This window comes from Hyalella azteca, unplaced genomic scaffold, assembly GCF_000764305.2.
Source record: "Hyalella azteca isolate HAZT.00-mixed unplaced genomic scaffold, Hazt_2.0.2 contig2797, whole genome shotgun sequence".
In the NCBI taxonomy this organism is placed as follows: Eukaryota; Metazoa; Arthropoda; class Malacostraca; order Amphipoda; family Hyalellidae; genus Hyalella; species Hyalella azteca.
In genome coordinates this window covers 196,198-215,544 of record NW_025933058.1, presented here as the reverse complement: position 1 = coordinate 215,544, position 19,347 = coordinate 196,198, and the positions used below count along the sequence as shown (strand labels likewise).

General features: G+C 39.7%; 1 protein-coding gene and 1 long non-coding RNA gene across 2 annotated transcripts; both read right to left on the bottom strand.

Moving 5' to 3' along the window:
* Window positions 1-1,023: 1,023 nt before the first annotated feature.
* LOC108664446 lies at window positions 1,024-6,664 on the bottom strand. The gene is made up of 5 exons (XM_018151034.2): window positions 6,560-6,664; window positions 3,948-4,739; window positions 3,424-3,600; window positions 2,684-2,821; window positions 1,024-2,446 (listed from the first exon to the last, which is right to left on the bottom strand). Exons 1-5 carry the CDS (start codon window positions 6,562-6,564, stop codon window positions 1,516-1,518), a joined length of 2,043 nt encoding a protein of 680 aa, XP_018006523.1. The 5' UTR covers window positions 6,565-6,664; the 3' UTR covers window positions 1,024-1,515.
* Window positions 6,665-15,079: 8,415 nt separating this feature from the next.
* LOC125179576 lies at window positions 15,080-15,755 on the bottom strand. The gene is made up of 2 exons (XR_007157310.1): window positions 15,373-15,755; window positions 15,080-15,172 (listed from the first exon to the last, which is right to left on the bottom strand). It is a non-coding gene; the product is annotated as an uncharacterized LOC125179576 (long non-coding RNA).
* Between the last annotated feature and the right edge of the window lie 3,592 nt (window positions 15,756-19,347).

Sequence of the window (19,347 nt, the reverse complement as noted above, 5' to 3'; positions counted from 1 at the left end):
TGCATTTTAATAACTTCATAATCCAGCATGGCCGTTAATACGAGAGAAGTGGAAAACTTGCAATAATTGTGGTCAGCTTCGAGTTTCCATGAATAAAATTGTAGTGCAGGTATCCTTACAGCTTGAATCCACACATTTAATCAGATGGGAGTAATCGTTCACCAGGTTAAATTTCCTTTATTTAAGCCATTTGATGTAAGTTGGTTTGTGAGCTCTTCAATATATCAGGGAAAGATATTGGTTACGAAATGACGATCACCGAACACTAATCATTGCGGAAATATCTTCAGCATTTTCCAATTCTGTTCAGATCTACATGAAAGATCTTTACCACATTGTGAGCCCGAGTGTTTGATCCCATTTAGTACTAGCGACTAGCGAGTAGCGAACTTTGATAGATCTTGCTCAATCACAACCAACTACTTCACACCAGGATTGCACGAGATGCCAATAAAAAATTTACAACGCACCGGCAAAGAGGAGACTAGTGTGCCTCTGATTTACCCAAGACGAACTCAAGGTATGCTTATCCATTCTCGATAAAGTTCCGATGAGCAGTTGAGCGCGTTCAGCAGTTAAGGAGAGGATTAACCAACCCGTTGCAAGTTCAGATCGAGGCCTCTAGTCAAAACTTATTCTAGAAGCACGCAGGAGTACGCGTGGAGCTCTAGTTGAAATTTGCACGTATCCAAGCATTATTTCCAGTTATTGCTCAGTCATTAGCTGTACTAATACCTCCAAACAGTGCTCTTTCTCCACGCTCTACTTTCCCTATGGTACTCTGATATGAATTTTCGCGCATCAATATTCATTCCGGTTTACCAGAGAGGGCTTTACATCTCGAAGCCTCATGTATGGATTGTAAAAAATTAAATTTCCCGTATCTGGAGAAATTTTTGCTCGAAATATTGCAGGCAAGTTAAGTGAGGGCAGAGTTCAAGATTATAGCCGGTTCGAGATCTTCAGCAACGAATTTCAGGGCGATGTATCGAAGGTAGAAGGTTGATAGACGAAGTAAAATTCCAAATTTATGAAAATCAAGCCATTACAACAAAATTAAATTAATACAAGGATAATTCTCATCAATAGTATAGCATTCGAGGTCAAGCCTAAGCCAATAAAATTTACCAGTATCCAACGAGTCTAAGAGTAAAATACACCTACCCAAAATATGAGCATAAACTTAAGGAAAATCACATTTAATATATTTGAAATAGCTACACAAGTAGTTTAAAAATATCTAGCTTTGCAAAAAAGTTGTTTATCCGAATAAGAATAATTTAGACTCCCTTTAAGTCTACCAGACAAATTTACTCAGAGATAGGTATTAAAAGTCGTAGAAATTTACGTACATAAAGAATTCAGGTTAAGAAGGATAATTTTAAAACCTTAGTGGGAATAAAAAATAAGGAAATTAAAGGGACACTTGATGCACCTACACAGGATGTCGGGAAATTAGTCTTATGTTCCATTAACGCGTTCAAGGTCACTTAAGTTTAGCTGGCATATGCACGGCTATGACATAGAATTCATTACGTTCATATGGTGGTGATGCTTCAGCGAAGACTTCGGTCTTACACTTTGGTCTCTCGGTTCACTGACTTCGTTGATAGTCTTCAAGCCCTTCGAGTCGCTCATGTACTTGTCCGACTTGTTGATAAGGCTCAACAAGTCAGGTTCCGAACTGCGTTGCTTCGACGAAGGTTCACCGTATACACCTGTGATGTTCGAAGACGACTGCTTGCCATAGTTGGCGTTGCTCTGGTAATACTGGTGTTGAGGGTAACCTGGGTAGGAAGGTGCACCGTTCTGGTTCTGAGACTCGAGACCAAAACCAAAAAGTTCCTTGTCGATCACGCTTGGGACTTCCGATGAAGTAGCAGGCCACACTTGATTGGGCATCTGGACAGGTGCGGAGTTTCCATTGGAAGCGCCTTTATTCACGTTTGCGTAGGCATGCTCTGGCAGCATGTGTGCTACATTCACCGTGTTGGCAAAACTTTGTTGGGACATCCCGTACGGGTTGGAGTTAGCCAAAGCAGCCGAGAGATCTGGAGCTGTAGCACTGAACGGATACTGCTGGTATGCCTGGGCCTGATGGTGAGGCAAAGGTGAAAATTGCTGGTAGCTGCCGAAAGGAGACAGACCAGGGTAGGAGGGTGAAGAGGGCGCCATGCTCCAGCCACTGTAGTCGCTGGCAAGTGAGTCAATGCGGTTGTTTGAGACCATGTGAGAGGCCCTCTGACCGGCTCGCTGCAAACCCATTTGCAAAGCTTCCATGGGTAAAGGTTGAGTCATGGATAAAGGCAGGTGCTGGGGAGCACCAGAAGTCAACTGTTGATGGGCCAAAGCAAGTTGGTGGGCCATAGGCTGAGACATCGAGAAGTGCGAGTTCAGATCCTGAGCCTGTTTTTCCTGGCAATTCATCATGCGCAGTGCGTAAAGCCTGCAAGGAAAAAAGGCTAGGTTAGAGGTATGGCTTCCTAAATTTGCGGGGCGAGCGAAAACTCTTGCGGCAATAAGGTATTCTTGCACTAACTAGCGGCAACCATCGATCAAATAAGTAGGTTAAGAGAGTAGGTAGCTTAACCTTGTGGAATCAGGTTCTGAACATGGGGCCACGATAAACTAGCGTTATATTAGTTTTAGTAAAGCTTTTGCATCCAGTACAGTCGGAACTAACCTCCTGAGGTTGGCGAGGAGCACATCGTTTTCAGAAGGCGAAACTTGTTTACCGTCACTGTCTAAAAGGCCAGAGGATGAGGCCAGTGACAGGAGAGCACCACTCAGCTTGTCATGACGACCCCATGACTTGCAACCCCTAGCAAAGTTACCAGCAAATGGATTATGAAGGAGAATATTAAGTAGTGGGGCAGTCGCCAACCTAGTTTTTCATTGAAAATTTTACGAAGCGAGAACCATAGCATAGGAGTCATTATTAATCTAAATTTAGGCAAGCATGAATGTGGCATCGTGTACGAAGCTGATCACGATGCTCCTGAAACAATACCTGGGGGCGATTGGCCCTCTTCTGATTGCTATATGCACTGTATGATTACAAATACAGACGGATAGTCTGTACTTCTGGCAATATTAGAACTACACAAGCTTACGTTTAATAAACTGCCTATAGGCAAATATGGCAGCAGAGCGTATATTATCCTTTACAATTATGGAAAAGCCAAATTATCGCAATTATGCCATTAATATAACTATGGTATTGAAGTGGAATAGCCGCTACGAAAGAAAAATTGTTCGAAGTTAGAAATGAGCATCTAATTTTCTTTTGTTTTTGACGAGCACATAAACGTGCAACTAATCGGCAAGGTATTCAACCTTCTGCCAAGTAAGGTCTCTCCTGCTGTCTAGCCTCTTAAGATTTCACAACCTACTGAAACTTTATACCCTGACATTCAGCCATACCTAAGAGGGGCACTACGGTCGGCCTCTTCGATGTCGTGGATGAAGTGACATCGCGTGCCGTATTGGCAGTAGCCATGCTGGTGATAAGTGCGGCAAAACTCCGTCTTGTAAAGCGGGTGGCGAGGAACAGGCCTGAGCTCCTCTGGCCCGTGGGCGAAGGTGCAGGCAGCACCAAATCTGTTACAAGTTGGTTAAAAAATCAAAGAACAAATATAGCCCTAGCCGAGACTAACTTAACACGAACCAAAGCATTCACATTTGACCCTGCGTAGGGAGAGTCAACGGATCCAAAGAATATTTACCTATTAACTAGTCTTTTCTATCAAGCTCTTTCGGCAAATTTGCTCTTTTGACTAGACACCCTGGTAGCCTTCCAACAGACACTGTCAAGACAATGTGCCAACAGCACAGCGTTCCAAGAGCACATTTTATTCCAGCTCATCATCCACGCATACATCAGAGTCAAAAATAATTAAAACCTTAAGGGTTTCACGATCCTTTAACCTTATGTTACGATGACCTACCTGCATTCTCCGCCTTCTTCGTAGCTGCGGCAGAGCTCGGTCTTGTAGCGCAGAGCGTTGTTCTGGTTAGGCCCTGAATTCTTTGCAGCAAGGCTCTGAAGCAAGTCAGACACGTCATTCCCGGTATCAAGGTCGGATGCCGATCCTGACCCAAGCCTCCTCTGTCTTGCCAACTGCTGTAGTTTGACGTTCAGTTTGTCAAGAGACTGAGGTTGAAGTTGTTGGGCCAACAAATCCATAGCGGCCTGCTGGTTCAAGTCGGGAAGGTTGTTGTTGACATCTTTAGAGGTTGAACGCTGTGCATTCTTTTGCGCCAAGTTCTGCCCAGCTCTGATAACGGGAAGGTTGACACAACCGGCGCTGTTCTTGAAATTTGGGTTGAACACTAGGTTGGCCAAGTTTATGCGGTCTATTTTTTCCAGGCTTTTGCCGCTGGTCAGAGTTTTCTTAAGTGGGAAAGGGTTAGCGGCTAATATGCTAGCAATGTCAGAAGTGGAACACCTCCTTTTGATGCTCTCAGAGGCACAGCCCTTGTGGCACTGGCAGTTGCGACAATCCAGGCAATCTTTCTTCTCTCTATCTTTGCAGTCACCAGCAGGATCGGCTCCAATGTTTCTCGGTTCAGTGAGATCACGCCTATCCGCATCGTCAGCATGCACTGCTTTGGTCAAAGATCCAGATTCACTTTGGCACTGCTTAGACTCATCTGGGAGGACGGAGCCTGCCAGAGGCCTCTCTGAGCTAGAACTAGAGGTTTCCTTGACAGCGACCATGTTTTCTTCAGCTGACCCACTAGAAAGAAATGGTTTGAGGGTTAGGTTAAAGTATTGAATTAAGGGCACAAACTTGTCAGTACACTCATTCAGTTAAAAAAGTACTACTTTTTTAGAACCCACACTGGATTAGGTAGGACATTTATCATTATATTGAAAGTTTGAATAAGGAGGGAGGATACATTTAAGTCCAGCATTCACAATAGGGTGAACCATGACAAGCTGTTGACTAGTAATCCGTATCAGATCTCATTTTTTCTAGTCTAATAAGGGGAAGTTTGGAAAGGTAACATTTCAAACATTATCTTAGATATCATAAGAAGAGTGAAGGTAGGGTGCTCAAAAGGAGAAATCTGTCAAGTGGCAATGTGCAGACCATGAGAAACAAGTTCTTCACACAATGATACAAGATTTCAAGGGAAAACATGCCTGTCCCACATCAGTCACACAATTTCACTGTGTAACTACAGTTCTGCAGAAAATCTAGTTATCCTTTATCATATGCCCTAGTTAAGATAATGTCTCAATATCAATGACATTTCTGATTCCAGGAGATGTAGATATCCTGGTTGACAATGAAGCCACAGGAGGGGTAACTCCAACACTCATTCAAGAGTATTCGTAAATCATATAGCATAGGATATATTCAATGAAGTATTCACAACAAAAACCGTTTACAACTTGACACTTGTAACATGCTTCAAAGGTAACCCAAAAGCTATGGCCCTGTTGCATGCTCCATTTCTAAATGGAGATGTGAATGCTTACAATATTGATTGTATATTATAACCTAGGTTTAACTGGAGGCAGCAAATCATCAATCATGGCTCAATTATAACTAAGATTTACCAATGATTGAAAAATAATAAATATAGCTAATCTACTTCTGTGTAACACAAAGAAAATTCTTCTCAATCCTTTACATCCAACATGGCCAGCTCAATTTTCCAAGCCAGTTATTACTAAGCCTATCCAAAATCAAATTCATCAACTGTCATGACTCACAAGTCAGCACCAGTGACCACCAACACCACCCTATCTATGCCTATGGTTAGACTAGGTAGCTCAGATTCTGCAGATTTTCATCAACAGTTGACCCGTATATATAAAACTAGCCTAACTAGGAAAGACTTATCAAACATTCGAACTAGAATTTACATCAAGTCTTCACACCCATGGTAAGCATTTGGAAGGGAAATTCTCCTGCAGTCCTGCTGGTTCTCTAATCTTGTGCCCTAGCAAGAACTTTCAATGGGTGGCATTGCAGATCATGTTGGTAAACATCAGTTCAAATGTTGAAGGCGTTTTTCATATTGAACTCCCATATCCCAATTTTTGGGGAAGCCATGATACCTAGTACCGGTAACTTCGAAACTTTAGTTTCTCATAAATCTGTTTACCATACGAACCATGCTTCCCATAACACGGCCTACTGAAAAATATCACCATGTGACACTGACTTGGTCAAACTCAGCGTCAGACAAGTTCCATCTCGGCTATTTCTTCCACATAAACACTCACGTTGGCAGTTAACATACCTACCATATACTACTGGTAATAGGTAGATACCCCTACATTCTGGATTTAGTCTATGGTTATTTACAGTTTGATTAGACTATCGGGCTTCCCAACCGCGAGATTATTGAGGACCATACCGACGTGGGCCACAATACCTATTACCTACTGCCGTCTACCTTCAAGTTAGACCCCACCTGTAGGCAATACTGGAAGTTCAACGAACGTACAGCGCACGTACCACGTAGGGAAGTTTGAGTAAAAACGGGCCATAATACATAGTGCTAGTCCACATGTAAACTATTAGTACACTCGACAACTCACCTCATTTTCGTACTTTGTACGAAGTGATCTTGAACAGTAGAACTTAAAATAGACTCTAAAAAACAGAACAGTTCACTAGCACGTTACGTTAATAAGTGACATGCATACATCCCGGCTCTTCGAGGTCAATGACTAACTCAGTCATATGTCGTGTTCAGGTACATCTAAGGGAAAAATTCATAATTAGGCTCGGTTATTCTAATAAAAAATATTAAGAGAAAAACTGAAAGTTTCATTTAGAATTTCTACGATTAGTTTTCGAAATAAGAAAACCTAATCGTGTGTTACCACTGAAAACTTTACAGTGATTCAACCAACTTCATCTATTTACAGTAGGGTTGTAAAGGATTTTTTTAACTATCATATTAGTAAATAGCAAAAGAATACAGTCATATTAAATTTTTCGTTCCACCTATGAATGGCTACTGTCATTACCGTTCGTGCACTTTAATTAAGGCCGAATTTCGGGTGGAGTTTTGGGCTGCGTTGTACAGCGCACTCTGGCAGCAGCACACTTTGAGAGAGCTGTTGCGCATCGTTCGATCATTTTTGCATCAAAATTTTGGACACGAATCTTTGGGATAAAATTTTTTAACATAATTTCCACACATAACTTTGTTAAATCAAAACCGATTATGACATAGTTAACAGCAAATCTATTTATTGATATTATTTCCCAGCGAGCTCAATATGAGTGTTTTTGCCCGTTTCGTTATCCGGTTATCGCGTAGCGCTCTAAACGCTGAAGTAAATTAGTTACGTGTGCAAAGCTTGCAATGGGTGCTGAAACTTAACGTTTGGAGGAAACGTAAAAATTGAGTGGACCAAAAATTCTGCAACGCTCTACGTGTACCAAGTTTCATCGAGCGATGTTCAATCCTCTGAGAGATATTCCTTGTTCACTGAATTTGGAGTTTGGCCGTGCGACCGGCTGCAGAAAATAAATATTCATTGTAATTACGTCGAGATCGGTTCTAAATTGAAAAATTTATATGTAAAAATGGGTGCTGAAAATTCGCCTAATTAGCGTTGGAGCGATCTTTTTTGTACGAAATCCAATTTATTTTAAATAGTAAGATTGCATTCAAGCATCCTCCATAGTGCATCCATCATCTCACTTTTCAGTTTTCAATTTATTTCTCTACAGGCACTTGCACTCAATTAGCAACAGAACTCAAGTTTTTGTAATAGTTTATTTGCTGTTTTAAAACCTCTACCGTTAGCCTCCAGAGCCTATACTCTCAAAAAAAGTTGAGAGATCGTAAGTTCATCAGCCAATCATTGACGGTCTTTCAAGCAAAATCCACCAATCATAGACAAGAAAATAGAGCGTAAGCACTTACGTTCACTTAGCGAATTTTGAAAGTATGGCCCCAGGATCACCACCCTTCAAGTCTAGTTTTAACCGCCCCTGAGGGTAAGCTTTGACGCATGCTTACAAAGGTTCCAGAGGCGTCCAGCGTTGCCAGATGGTATATTTCTATACCAGATTTCACAAATCTGGTATTTTCAAAAGGTGTCTGGTATGAACATTTTAGATCTGGTATATTTGCCTAAATCTGGTATTTTTCTGGTATTTTCTGACTTACTGCAAATTTACTGCATTAAGTTCCACCTCTGAAGTTTGAATTTCCTCCAACGTAGGCGTGGATTATATAGATTACCATCAGAGTGACGCGACTAGAGGTTTGCCGCCATTTTTGGAACCACAAGTTTACCGCTTGATAAAATAACCCCAATTTAATTGTTAACATTTAACAAAAGTGCTTAGTGCAATATGAGCATGAGAGTGATGATCCTCGATTGATTACTGATCAGTGATGAACTGATGATATGGCCTAGGACGAGTGAGGATGTCGAACCGATCTCTGCGACGCTAGCTCCACCATTTTTGTTTGGTGGTTTTGAATTCTAGAGTGCCACTTATTGGAGTGCCGCTTGAATTCTGGGGTACCATTCAATATTTCACTGATCTTGACAATTATCATCCATTCATAGAACTGGCTGCCTACTGCATCTCTTGTCTACTTTGACCTGTCTCCAAAGCATTCGTGGTGCAAGTGTTTTCACAAGTCACCTCTGTGAAAAACAAGCAACGGAATAAAATTTCAACTACGGTACTGGCGTCCCTTATTCGGACCAAAAGCTATCTGCTCAACCGCAGCAAGTGACCACACCCGAAATGTTAGATTAGTGCAATATGCAAGCATGTACGAAAATAAGCAAAATGAAGATGACCTGTTTCCGTGGCTTGCTCATGTTGAGCGAAGAGGAAAAAGTGTCAATGTAATCAAACACAGGAAAAGAAGAGTGTCAAAATGTTCCAAATAAACAGAGGGGAAAAATATATAACGTGTTCAATTTGGCTAATTATCGTCAAGCCAGATAACTGCACAGTACATAAGATAATTTTTTTTCTAACCAACGTTTCTGACGAATAGTTTTATTAAATTTGGAGGTATTAGTCTGTTTTTGAACGATAGAATTTCTGGTATATTTCTGGTATTTTCGGCTAGGCAATCTGGTATTCTCGCCAAGAAAAAACCTGGCAACACTGGAGGCGTCAGAGAGGCAGTGTGCTCTTGACTACGGGCGAGGGTGGTAATGTTCTGACTTTCTGAGAATGCAAGAATCTGTGATTTTCACACAATGCTTTCCGAACACTAACTTCGAGACTGGTTATTCGTTTGTGTGTAGTTATCTGACAGTTTGAAACGATTAGTTAATGAATTTCGGAGAGCACCATTTATAGTGTACACTTAAAGTTGAGAACACAGTTGCTTCAATTAAAAATTTGTGATATAATTACAAATTGTCTGGGAGACTTCAAATCTAATCATTTTTACCTGAAAGTGATAGGCTACGTGAGTTGAGTTATTCCATCCCTAATCATCTCTGGTCTAATTTGTTTTAGTGAACTATACTTCATTTTTAATATTTAAATCTGGGAAACCTTTCTTTGTTTCACACAAGTTTATTGAAGGAACATTAATAAGCGATATAAAAATATGTTGAATGCTGGCACCACATCCAAATACAGATAGAAATAGAGGCAAATTGCTATCATTAAGGCATCAGAGAAGGAAAAAACGTAATGATGGTAACTTAATTCTAACTTTTGCTGTTTTTGCAGCGCAGCGCTGAGGTCTAATAAATTAGTAATTAACTGTTCATATTTCCTAGATTAAAGTGAACGCAATTGCTCTATTCAATAAAATAATTGTCACGACAGCTTTACTCGGTCACGACCCAGTGCCCAAAATTCCTGTAATATATATTTATTTTACTCAGCTTCTTTTTATGTTGGTTAAAATCAAAATTTTTAGGGTTAAAAAATTTTTGTATTTGTCGTTGCGTGGAAGCAATTCACGAGAAAAACAATGCAAGTTGAGGCAAGATTAAACGTTTAAAGGTGATACTTCGAAGACAGAAGAGCGCGCCTGCAGCAACTGCCGTCAGTCGGTTAGGTAAACCTCCCAACGTGGATACCAACAGCCTCTGTCTTGAGATATGACAGCCGTTCTGTCTGGCGTGTGGTAATCTGCTGCTGATGGATGCCGTCTTGCAACATCTCAAATGTGACATTGTCTTGAGATAATTTTAAGGGCGTGTGTTCCTAACGTGATTGCTCCGAGAGAGAAAACATCTTGGGATAGCTTTAAGTCGTTCCGTTTATAGAACGAGTAAACCTGACTTCAACTATTCTTCATTACGACACATCATAAACAGAGTCATCCATTCAAACTTTCACTGTCCTGAAGAGCATTAGCATTTGGTATGAGTGAGAGTTAACAAGAATGCACTGCTGGCTCATGAATACATGGATGAGAAAACTCCAAGTTTGAATAGAGTGATGAATACTTGAGAATACTTTATTACGATAACAAGGAGTGCATGATTGTGCAGCAAGATTATAAAAGACGTGTGAATGTTTGCTAGGGTATTACACGAAGTTTCCCGGAGTGCGGAGTGAATGAGACTCAATGAGTGCTAGTGCATTAGGACAGGGACAGTGAGTTTTTATTAACACAACGGTTGTTAATATGAGTGCTTGTGGTGTTGGTAGCCTACTTTGGTAAGATTACACGGAGAGCATGGCAGCATTGGTGTAGGGAGTGCTGACTACGATAACATGAGTGTTGTTGTGTTTTCTTGCTTTCTTGCTTTGTAATATGAAGAGCAATCCATCATTAGTATAGTGCGTTCTTGCTAACAATGATTGCATGGCACAAATTTAGCGAGGCTAATTAGTGCCATGCAAAATCGTATTTGTATAAAAATGTATTGAAGAATGTTTTATGCAGTTCATGTATTTTCAGGTATGACGGTGGCCATGATAGTACGTAGACATGAGTCAGATCCGAAGAGAGAATTAGAACAGTTTAGATTATGGCTGAACTCTTTAATTTGAACAGCTTTTGCGCGAATCATGGCTTGAAGTGAAGTGACCTAGGACCGACGAACAAAGGAAACTGTACTACTTTGTGCGTGATATTTATGATGCTTTGTGCGCATGTAAAAATGACGAAACATTCGTTTTAAGAGTGCGAGATACTGTCAAACTTGTGTTACAAAATTCCTTCTTTTTCGCTCAGGCAGACTCTTCCAAGCTGCTGCTCTGAGATTATTTTCTGAAAGCTGACAATATTCGCCAATACTGAAATCCTTCGGCCGACCTGTCGATAGCAGAATTGGAGATTTGTCGTTAGTCAAATCTTCTGGATTTGTCGTTCGTCTTGCACGGCGCCGGTCACTGCTGCAGCTTTCGAATATTTTTGTTGTCATTCAAGCAAGCCACCGATTTTCTATTTTTGGTTCTGGATTCTCACTTGTATTATTTAATCACTATTCACTGAAAGAAAATTGGCGGGTCCGATTCCAACGGAAATGCCGCTATCGACACCACCAGACATACAAGGAAAAATAATTTCAACAGATTCGTTTATCGAAAAGAAAAATTCCCGCCAATCAAGATTTTTAAACGTTAAAGGATTAAGTGAAGATTTTTTGAGCCTGTGTTACTCCCATTGCGCTTATTCAGCTCTATTATTTATTGTACAACGCGTGGTCGAGTTTCCATGGGGAATGAAAAGCTCCTCAGTAAAGTATTTCCGAGGTTCTGCTGGCAGAATCACAGGAAAGAAATGGATGTATAATTTTGTATACAAGTGCCACACGGTCTTGTTACCATGGCTTGTATATAGAGTAATCATAATATTACTACTGGCATTCAAAGACACGTTCTATGAAATATGTTCATTGAAAGAGCTCTCTTGGGAAAGAAGATCCAAGGGGAAGAACGAGCAACGTGGCTGCACTGCTATCAGCGATGAAGATTTCCGTCTAACGAAAAGATTGAAGCGTAGACATCTTCTGAGTAAGCATTTATTTGGTACCCATTCAATATTCGTCCGAAAATTATACAATCGAGGCACAAATGAAGAAAAAATAAACGACTATGCTTCCAGTAAATATAAGACTACCGATAATGGTTGTAGTTTAGGACTTAAAAGTAACGTTAATTCCGCCTTGAAATGTACAAACTTTCACTCCTCAAACTCTCTTCGCTCACTCGGCGACATCGCTTCGACGAAAAAATATCCTGAATTTGCCGCTCATGACGATGTCGACGAATGCTTCAGATCAGACTCACCTGCCAAGAAGATTGGAATAACTTCTGCCGGAAGCGAAAGCTTCTCTCATTGGGCTGAGTTAGACTTCGTCGAACGCACCCGATTCTTTTGTATAGAGATGTCCTTGCTCAAAGCGGAATATTTGCAACCAATCTACTTTTTACGTTCCATACGACAGCTTTTGATATTTGCTGCAAAACTTCTTTCCGATACCATATCGAGAGTCGCAATGACAGTGAAACTTTTCGCTGGAACTCGGTATCATGGCGAGGGTGTTGGAGCAAGTTATCTGTATGCTGTGCCAGGTAAACTTTCTCGATGTTTGTTTTCGATTGAGACAAAAGTTTATCAATTGGCAGCAGGCATGTCTTGTTTGACACCGTTCCCAAAGATACCTCCCAGATTGGAGAATGAGATTTGCTTGCGTCGATGTTACAGTGAAGGTGCATCTGGCTCTGTAGCGCCTTCTATCACTTGCAAAATCGTTCCATATTATAGACAACAGGAAAACCGGGACCTTCATACTGACGAAGACACACCAAGTGCATCATTTAGAGCCACTAAATGTGTTACAAAATCCATAAACTCTGAAGTGAGATTGTCATTCGCTCGGCAATCTGTTTATCCATCACAAAGGGATAATGTCATTATTCACAATTCTCGTGGCTTGCGCAGAAAGAAGCTAAAGGCTCGTCGAACTGGTAGCTTTTTGGTTTCTTCGAAAGCTTGGCCGTCATCTAAATCTACTGTAGGGCCTGCTTGGATTGTAGGGCTAGTCGTCCTTGCTGTGCTCAGCAATATTGGGCCAACGGAGGCCGGTAGTCCGGATGCCAAGAGGCTCTACGATGATCTCCTCAGCAACTACAACAAACTTGTACGTCCCGTCGTCAACGTCACTGATGTGCTTACAGTGCGCATCAAGCTCAAGCTTTCGCAGCTCATCGATGTGGTGAGTAGACTTAAGCTAGTTCTTTTAATATGCAGAAGAATAGAAATGAAGTATACAGGTAATAATGTACAGCATTTGATGACTCGTTCAATGACTCGTGAGTGCTGGCTTCCAACTTAGACTCGTGTGTGCTGGCTTCCAACTCCTGCTTACTTACCTTTCTCAAGCAGCTTCTTGCGCCGACGTGTTTTCCAATTTTAGAATTCTTTTTCATGCCAATGGTTCGATGAAAGAAAGAGGTAGTGACAAGGCATAAAATATATGTGTACTAATTTATACGCCATGTACTGATATTTGAAACTTGTCATATTGTAAGGCTTCATATTGTTAAATCTGTATTCAAGAGCCACTCTTGATGAGGCCCGTTATTGTACTTGTGATCTTATTGATGTTGTTTGTTAATCAAGAAAATAAGTGGTAACGAGCTTGATGCGTACACATGTCACGAGACCAAACGGTCTACATAAGGTTGATTAGTACTCAAAAACTACTCCCATGAGTGCTCAATAACTACTGAAATATGTACTCAATAGCTACTCGTATAAGTACTCAATAACTACTCATACAAGTTCCCAATAACTACTCATATTAGTACTTAATAACCACTCATATAAGTACTTTATAACTACTCATTTAAGTACTAAATAACCACTCATATAAGTACTCAAGAACCACTCATATAAGTACTCAATAACCACTCATATAAGTACTCAGTAACTACCTACTCATATAAGTACTCAATAACCACTCATATAAGTACTCTATAACTACTCATATAAGTACTCAATAACCACTCATATATGTACTCAATAACCACTTATATAAGTACTCAATAACCACTCATATATGTACTCAATAACCACTTATATAAGTACTCAATAACCACTCATATATGTACTCAATAACCACTTATATAAGTACTCAATAACCACTCCTATAAGTACTCAATAACTACTCATATAAGTACTCTGTAACTACTCATATAAGTACTCAATAACCACTCATATATGTACGTACTCAATAACCACTTATATAAGTACTCAATAACTTCTCATATAAGTACTCAATAACCACTCATTCAAGTACTCAGTAACTACCTACTCATTCAAGTACTCAATAACCACTCATATAAGTGACAGCACATGGACTTCGTGATTCATACTCATGTCAGAAGTGACACTCGGTCTCCATGGGGTGTATCTTTACTCGTGGAAACTCCACATACATGTATATTGTATAGTGCAAGCGGTAATCTTGTAATGGACCCCTCATACATGTATAATGTAAATGGTACTCGTGTAAAGGACCCATAATTCAAGTATTGTGCAAACAGTTCTTGTATAAAGCCATGTTTATTTAATTTGTTTATTGCCGAGCACGATAAGGAGATCAATGGCTGACACTTCTAGCTGGCATATTTCGCTACTTGTTTGACTTCCGCATCGTCGTGCAGGGCAAAACGTTCAGAATAGATTTTTACACTGATATTTAACGCCAATTGCTAATTCATATTACCTTGATTTGGGACGAGTTACGCATTTTATTCTTAGAATGCGACATGATCTGGCTTTGAGACAAATTTAATCCAAAATCTTATGGACCTAATAAAACGAATTTTTAAATAACTTGAATGGTAACACGAGCGTCGAAACACTAAACCAACTGAAAAGCGAAAAGAATATTCTGTCTCATCTATAATATTTTAAGAAATTTTTATCGAAATTTTCTTATTTCTTCTGCATTACTTATTTGTTAAAGCCCCATGCAATGGAACTTATATTCAGTATTTTTATGCTCGAGCCCAACATGCGAGTACGTAAGATATATTTTAGAAGACATGCCCTTATACTGCCTGATACTTAAGTTATGTTTAGTTAAATGTAGGCTATAGCTCTGCATCTATCTGTGCACTAAAATTGTGAGGAAAATGGACCAGAGTCATGGTACAAAGCAATTTTATTAGAACAAAGAGCTCAGAAGAATCCCAGACTCCTTCCCAGGCACCTTCCTCTTTAGCGCCACTTTACACGTCTGCATATAGAAAATTGACATTGAATTAGATTAATGCAGGTATCACAAAAAAAATATAAATTAGAATTCCAATTGTTTGAATAGTGAAGTGATCAGACTATATAAAGTATTTTATTTACTGGAACGTGCTCAGAAGATCGGAATCAAGTTCCATACTGAATTGAGAAAAAAGCACTCCCGGGGTAGTACCGTGATCTCACCTTCGCAGGCTATCAGCGCGACGATCTTTGGTCTCTAAAAATCGCGGCTTCCCCAAAGCCGACCGCCAAGAACATTCAAGCAAGCGAAGTCGCGTACTGCTCGTCAGGCTGCACCTCGTCTCCGCAGGCGGACAGATAGCTCAGAACAAGGGCAGAGCAGATACATAAGCAAGCGACTAAAGTGCACTGGGCCCAGGATCAAAACTGCTGTGCTGCGAAAATTAGCTGAAGGCTAACTGCGTGATGCAAGTGGATGCGTCTGCATAGTATGGGGTCTGAAGATCTACTGCCCGGCCATGCGACTGAGCCGAATACAAGGCGTGACTACCAGATACTATGAAAAGCCGGAGTCACGGTTCGGGAGTGAACTTTGGAATTCTAATTTTTACATAAGTTTGAAGTTGAAGCTTCTTAAATTGCACAGCAATTTTGTACAATCTGATATACAGTATAATGTGATTTTCAACGGATCCAATATAAAGTCTCATGCATTAACACGTCTCACTTATATTAGTCTGCACAGGTAATATGTTTTTTTTATGTAAACCTCCATTGCCTTTGATTGAAGATTGAGTTTAAGTTATAGTACCTTTTTTCAGAGTTAGTTTTCACGACTTTACTTTCGTCTTTAGAAGATGTCTTCGCGATTGCCCTTTCTTCTTTAGAGGGTGAATTTACGATTATACTTTCTTCTTTGAAGGGTGTGTTTACGCAAGTACTTTACACGTTAGAGGGTGTGTTGACGACTGTTCTTTCTTCGTAAAGTAGTCTTATTACGACTAGAATTTTTCTTTCTAGTGCGTATTTACGAATTAACCTTTTTCGTTGGAAGGCGTGCTTGCGACGGTGTTTTTACAAAAGTTTTATTTGCTGTTGTCATTGTTTGAATTGAGCTTCTTATTTACATATAAATAAATGGATTGGATGCCGGAAACTAATGTATTCATGTTTTCTTCAAGCTGTCCCATGAGAACCTGAAGGCAAAAAGGATGCCGTGCAAACTCGTAAATTCAAGTTCTCTTTCTTTTTGATTCCAGTGTTGTATGTAATTTAACAATCATGTAATCCTTCTTTTCTGTAGGCAATCTCAAGTTTCTGAATTTGTAAGGAAACTGAGCTGCTGTTCACTACTATTATTTCAACTTATTTCCTGCACGCGAAGCCATTAAGGGGATCAGCGATCGATTTTTGGTGAGACGAGCAGACGTATAGTTCCACGTCGGTGATGATCTTTGAGACACGCATGCGCCTTTGAAATTCTTTGACACATCGAGTTATATTAAAAAAATTATTTCAATTCTATATTTCAGCGTTATTAATTCCAAAGTAGAGTAAACTTATTAATGGGAAAATTAAGAAATGCTTAGTTTCTCTAGGACGAATATTGTTACCAGTTTTTAAAACAAATAATTTGTATTTATCTGTCATGGTTATTGTGAAATAATAATAATTTACTAAAATAATTTGTGTTGTTTAACGCTTTATTGAGATTTAAAGATATGAGCGATTAACTTACTCAAACGAAAATAGAATAGAATAGAATAGAAGTGTCGGCGTTGAAGAAATAGGCCCATGGCCTGTTGCCGATTCTTGAACTTTTCGTGACTTGATTCACAAGGTCCGTCTGCCTTTGGAACCCGATCTTACTTATTGCCTGATCCGTAATTTGCTAGGCATTTTAAGACTGAACATATGCTCCTGCATAGCTTCGTCTAGTCTTATTGCCTGGTCCGTAATTTGCTGGGCATTTTAAGACTGAACATATGCTCCTGCATAGCATCTATCTGATATGCATTATAATGTGATTTTGAACAATTCTGCGCCAAAATGAGCTAAAAAACCTCTAATATTTATTGGTGACAATTTTCCACCTGCAACGACTGGCGTATCGATCCTTAAGGCGCCATGTTATTTGGTCCTTGCGAATATTTTGGTTGAGGAGCTGCAACGTTGGTGTGACGCATGACACGCCGTTCAATTTAGGCCTACGCCCGTCGCTTTGATTTTTCTAGAGATTTATCTAGTGTATAGGGAGCCCATTGGAAAACTCGGATGCCCCTGTTCTCCCGTTCATTGTTCTCCTGAGAGACGGCCGGAAAATTGCTGCATCTTGAACGAACGACCGAGACGCTGCAACGAAAGCGGGATCTGTTGTCTTCTCTTGTCCATAACGTCGAGGTGTCCAGTCTTTCAATAATCGGCGTGAAAAGTCTTACGCAATTGAGATGAAAGTTTTCTTTAGTAATGTCTTTAGGCTTTCATTCGAATAATTTTTTAGGCACCAATCAAGTGAAGATTTTCTGCAAGAATGTTTTAGGGTTTCATGAAATAATTTGAAGGCATCAATCAAACGGAACCAGTTTTCTGTGAAAAATTGTTTTAGGGATTATTAAATTATTTGAAGGCCTTAAGTCAGCCGTGCTAATGAGAGCAAAAGAAATCCAGCGAATCTATTGAGAGATTTTATTTTTTATTTTTGGACCCCTATATAGATGATCGTATAGGTATAGCTTGTAACAAATACCGATTGTATCAAGGATGAATTGGTTCAATGTGTAGTATGGATATGAATGAAATTTTTTGCACTTCATAGTAAGAAAATGTAACTCAGTACTCACTGCAGTGAGTGACAGAGAGCGTATTTTTTGTCGACGACACAGACGGACGGACGGACATGGCGAGCACAATAGCGCCTTTTTTCCATAAATGAGATAATGCGGTAAAAAGATTTTCTACAAACGTGTCATGTTGACGCGTTTGAAGTGTATTTTTTAATTATGCTAAAGTTATGGTCTGCGCAGGTAGCAGTAAAGTAGCCTTACGGGACCCGTGAAAACACTTCCAGCCTGACACGAGCAATCTTTGCAGGATCTCAAATCTGCCTCAATTGTAAAGCAATCTTTCTTCACTTGCAACAGCATGACGAAATTGTGCTCGGAGACGTCGAAATAAAGTTTTTTATGTTTGTTAATTTTTCGGGATGAACGCTGGCAAATAAAAGGGTCATTTTATTCAGAAACTTACGTTACATTTCAAATGATATACCGTATAGCATGAATTATGTCTTCTTATATGTATATTATACGTATATACCGTCGCCAATTGTTGGCGATGCCGGTAATATCGTCTGAAAACATTCATTTTAATTTTCTGTTGTATTCAAATGAACAAAAATTATGGAAAAGTAAAATTTGCGTACAATATCAAGATTTTACCACGTTATTTACCTTATAAATTTATCGACATTAACACAGAAAGTATTTCAGTGCTGGTAGATAGAGCGTTTATCTATCTGGTTCACTTTAAATAATTTTCGCGACGTGTAAATTCTCTCTATTTACTTTCTGATGAATTTCAAGTTGATTCTTCAAATTATTTGTACGTCAATCCCTTTAGGTTCATCGGCTCGTGACAAGGCGTAAGGTGACTAAAGTGACGTATTCTCCATTTAATGCAAACAACCGTACACCAAAATTTGTTGATCTGCTCTGAATCTATGAGTGCTCCTTATTTGGAGCACACCTTATGAGTGCTCCTAGATTTGTTAAATTCTAAATGAAATATTGAAATGAAAAGCTAATTGTCAAAACTGTAAAGGTGCTGTATCTTTGATACTGTCAAATGTTCATACTAAATCTTATAATACTCGTTTCACCTGTTTTTTAGTTCTAAAGCAATAGCCAATAGATGAATCTTGAACTAAATTGAATATTGTCAAGTGTTTCAGGTGCAAATTTTAGCACCTGATAGATTAAGGTCGTTTTTAGGTAGTTTCCTTGCTTATCTGATGCGATGACACTGTCATGACATGACGATCGAGATGTGTAGTGGAACTATAATATGACCAATATTTTCTTGCATGATATTCACGTAGCATAATTATATCCATCCATCCATTCTCTCACATACACATCGCGATAGCAAGGCGCATCCATTCTCAAATCCATCGGATCAACATCTTCCATGCTTCACAAC